This window comes from Arachis ipaensis, chromosome B04 (genome assembly GCF_000816755.2).
Source record: "Arachis ipaensis cultivar K30076 chromosome B04, Araip1.1, whole genome shotgun sequence".
In the NCBI taxonomy this organism is placed as follows: domain Eukaryota; kingdom Viridiplantae; phylum Streptophyta; class Magnoliopsida; order Fabales; family Fabaceae; genus Arachis; species Arachis ipaensis.
This window is the reverse complement of record NC_029788.2, coordinates 111,810,609-111,815,461: the sequence shown is the minus strand read 5'-3', so window position 1 is coordinate 111,815,461 and position 4,853 is coordinate 111,810,609. Positions and strand designations below refer to the sequence as shown.

Here is a 4,853-nt window from a genome sequence, read left to right as displayed (position 1 = left end):
AATTCAAACGTCTCCCTTATCTTAGCCAAATAAGATAAGATAAGATATTCACCATCACCTATAAATAGAGGACCCAGGTCCCTCCAGGTATTCATTCATTCCTCACACCTTCTACCTCTTAGATCCATTCTGACTTGAGCGTCGGAGTGTCTTTGCAGGTACCACCCCCTTACTCCAGTCAAATAATCCGGCATCTACCTCAACCCGCAAGTTCTCGATCCATCTCTCAACCCGTACCAGAGACATCTTGTACATTGGCGCCGTCTGTGGGGACTTTGCAACGTTGTGGCGGCATGGCGGATAACCCAGAAGAGCAATCATCAAACTCAGATTTCTTGGGTGTAGCTGAGAGCAAAAAGGAATAATGTTTCCTTAACTTGCATCACCTTTGCAGCGATAACACATCTTCGCCCTACTCCAATGGCGAAATCCCAAAGGAATCATGTTTTCTTAACTTGCATCACCTTTGCAGGGATAACATACCTCCGCCCTACTCCAACGGCGAAATCCCAATAATGTTTTCTCAACTTGCATCACCTTTGCAGGGATAACACACATTCACCCTACTCCAACGGCGAAATCCCAAAGGAATAATGTTTCCTTAACTTGCATCACCTTTGCAGGGATAACACACCTTTGCCCTACTCCAACGGAAAAATCCCAAAGGAACAATGTTTCTTCGACTTGCAATCACCTTCTTAGTGATAACACTCTTTATGCACCCAGTGAAATTCCAAATCCTCCGAGTCCAAAGTCTCGCCTCCCTTTAGTGGGACACCTCCACCTCTTGGACCTTCTCATTCACCACTCCCTCATCCGTCTCTCCAAGCGCCATGGCCCCATCTTCTCCCTCTATTTTGGCTCCATGCCCACCGTGGTTGCTTCTTCTTTTGAACTCTTCAAGCTCTTCCTCCAAACCCACGAGGTCACCTCCTTCAACACCAGGTTCCAAACCTCTGCCATCCGCCGCCTCACCTATGACAACTATGTCGCCATGATCCCCCTTCAGACCTTACTGAAAATTCATAAGGAAGCTCATCATGAACGACCTCCTTAAACGCTACCACCGTGGCCAAGCTCAGACCTCTCAGGAGCCAAGAGATCAAGAAAGTTCTTAAGGTTCTTACACAAATGCGGGGGACAGCCAAATCGTGGCGGCATGACAGAGAACCTCGAGGAGTAATCCTCCACCCAACACCCCAACTCCCGAACTCCAAGATAACACTCCTCCCACCCACAGGAGGATAATAAGTGCGGCACATCGCCAACCAACCCCAACCCAGCAACAACCAAGAGAGGACAACCGTCCTCCCACTGAAGCCCGGCCACCCGACGGCCTAGGAGAGAAGGCGGTCCAGATAATCCAAGAGCTGTGCCTCAGGGTGCAAGACCTCAAAGGCCGAGTTACACCCAAAGAAAAGCACAACGCCAAAAACAGAAGTCACGTAACCTCCAGATCAAGATCTCGCCATGAAACCAGGCACGGCGGATCGCCAGAACGGCGACATGCCAAGAGATACAATCGTAGCATCTCCCGTGACCACGGACACGACAAGATGCCCGAACGACGACACGGCAAAAGGTATGATCGCAGCGTCTCTCGCAACCCGGCTCATCAACATGACACGGACAACGACTGACGACATCGAGAGACCAAACGCACAAGAAGTGACCACGTGATAATGGGAGCCACTCCCTTCACTGAAAGAATCCTGAAAGAAAAACTCCCTAAAGGCTTCGACAACCCTACGGATATGAAGTACGACGGAACCAAGGACCCCCAGGAACACCTAACGGCCTTCAAGGCCAGGATGAACCTGGAAGGAGCTGCTGACGCGGTTCGAGGTAAGGCCTTCCCGGTAACCCTAGCCGGGCCAGCGATTAAATGGTTCAACGCCCTCCCCGACGGATCCATAATTGGCTTCCACGATATATCACGGAAGTTCATGGCCCAATTCACCACCAGAATCACCAAAGCTAAACACCCCATTAGCTTATTGGGAGTCACCCAGAGACAAGACGAATCCACGAGAAAATACCTCGATCGCTTCAATGATGAATGTTTAACGGTCGAGGGACTCACGGACTTAGTCGCAAGCCTTTGCCTAACTAACGGGCTCATGAATGAAGACTTCTGAAAATACCTCACTACCAGACCGGTGTGGACCATGCACGAGATCCAGAGCGTCGCAAAGGAGTACATAAATGACGAGGAAGTAAGCCAAGTCGTAGCCGCCAATAAACGGCAGCACGACAGCACACGACACGGCAGCACGGCACCTCGACATAACCCCCCACCAAGAGAAAACCATAAAGAACATCCCAAACCAGAAAACGTAAACCAACCCCCCAGAATCGGAAAATTCTCTAACTACACACCTCTGACGGCCCCGATCACCGACATATACCACCAAATAGCCGATCGAGGTATTCTCCCGAGGGCCCGACAACTCAAGGAAAGAACAGTCGGCAACAAGACCTTGTACTGCGACTACCACCGAGGATGCGGACACAGGACACAAGATTGTTTCGACCTAAAAGACGCCCTCGAGCAAGCCATACGAGACGGCAAACTCCCCGAGTTTGCCAAAATCATCAGGGAACCAAGACGCGCGGAAAAAGACAAATCACCAGAAAAAGAAGGACGTAACCCGAGGACACAGAGACAAGCCTCTAGGGAAAGCCCTGAAACAGATCCGACCATTATCGTGAACGTCATCACAGGAAAAGACACCCCAGGAAAATCAAAATCAGCACTGAAGAAGGATCTCAAGATCCTGGCAGTTAGAGACCAAACCCCAACCGCTACCACCAATAGAGCGATAACATCTCCCCCGAGGATTGCCAGCATGGCACCTCGGCAGAAGACGCCCCCTTCGTCATCTCGGCAAAGATTGGAACCGGGCTAGTAAGAAGAATACTGGTGGACACGGGAGCAGATTCCAACATCCTCTTCAGAGGAGCTTTCGACAAGTTCGGACTCCGCAACGACAACCTCCAGACACATCGCAACAAAGTAACCGGACTCGGAGACAACTTCCTCAAAGCCAGACGGCTCCATCATTCTTCCCCTTACCATAGGGACGGGAAGCCAGAGGAAGACAATCCTGTCCGAGTTCGTGGTCCTCAAGAACTCCACCACTTATAACGTCATCCTCGGAAGAAAAACAATCAACGACCTCTCCACCGTCATCTTTACCAAATACCTTCTAATGAAATTCACGGCAGAAGATGGCTCCGTCAGAACCATCCACGGAGACCGGGAAACCACAGTAGAATACGACAACACCAGCCTAGCCCTACCCAAGAGATCCCGAGACGCGGCAGGCATCTTCCTTTCCGACCTTGATGCACACCAAAGTCCACGCAGAACCATGGGAGGAAACGACAAAGAAGTAAAGTAGGGCCTTGCAGACAAGGTCAGGAGTATAGCACACCTACAGGAGCTAGCCCTAAAATAGAGAATAAACCTAAGGTACAATGGCAGCACGATACGATGATACTTCGGACCAGGAGACCTCGTCTTACGACAAAACAACATCGGTCTACCCACTCCCGGAAAAGGGAAGCTCACACCCAACTAGGAGGGCCCCTACCAAATCAAGACGGTAATCGGAAAAGGAGCCTACAGGCTCGAAAGACTAGATGGGACCAAGCTCCCAAGATCTTGAAATTCCACCAACTTACGGTGCTACTATATGTAGAAACATCCTTCCAAAGCAACAAGATCGAGGTTTTAACGAGGCCCAAACCACAAATGAAATTCATTATTTCAAAAGCATTGCCCCGTTCGACGACACGAACTAAACGCGGCTACACCCAGGGATCGATCACCCCGATGCCAACAGAACGGATATCCAAATAACAGAATGGATATCCAAATAAGTAAACGGCTACCTGGGAATCGATCACCCCTAGGCCAACAAAACGGATATCTAAATAACAAAACGGGTATCCAAATAACAAAAAATGGCGGCCCAGGGATCGATCACCCCGAGGCCAACAGAACGGATATCCAAATAACATAATGGATATCCAAATAAGTAAACGGCTACCTGGGAATCGATCACCCCTAGGCCAACAAAACGGATATCCAAAAAACAAAACGGGTATCCAAATAACAAAAAATGGCGGCCTGGGGATCGATCACCCCGAGGCCAACAGAACGGATATCCAAATAACAGAACGGATATCCAAATAAGTAAACGGCTACCCAGGGATCGATCACCTCTAGGCCAACAAAACGGATATCCAAATAACAAAACGGGTATCCAAATAACAAAAATGGCGGCCCGGAGATCGATCACCCCGAGGCCAACAGAACGGATATCCAAATAAGTAAACGGCTACCCAGAGATCAATCACCCCTAGGCCAACAAAACGGATATCCAAATAACAAAACGGGTATCCAAATAACAAAAAATGACGGCCCGGGGATCGATCACCCCGAGACCAACAGAACGGATATCCAAATAACAGAACGGATATCCAAATAAGTAAACGGCTACCCAGGGATCGATCACCCCTAGGCCAACAAAACGGATATCCAAATAACAAAACGGGTATCCAAATAACAAAAATGGCGGCCCGGGGATCGATCACCCCGAGGCCAACAGAACAGATATCCAAATAACAGAACGAATATCCAAATAAGTAAACGGCTACTCGGGAATCGATCACCCCTAGGCCAACAAAACGGATATCCAAATAACAAAACGGGTATCCAAATAAAAAATGGCAGCCCGGGGATCGATCACCCTGAGGCCAACATAACGGATATCCAAATAACAAAAATAGTGACTCATGAATCGATCACCCGCAAAGCCAGCAAAACGGAAATCCAAATAAGCTAA

At 49.1% G+C, this 4,853-nt stretch overlaps 1 protein-coding gene across 1 annotated transcript; it reads left to right on the top strand.

The window, feature by feature from the left end:
- Positions 1,683-2,138, top strand: LOC107636957. The gene has a single exon (XM_016340426.1). The coding sequence runs from the start codon at positions 1,683-1,685 to the stop codon at positions 2,136-2,138; it is 456 nt and encodes a 151-aa protein (XP_016195912.1).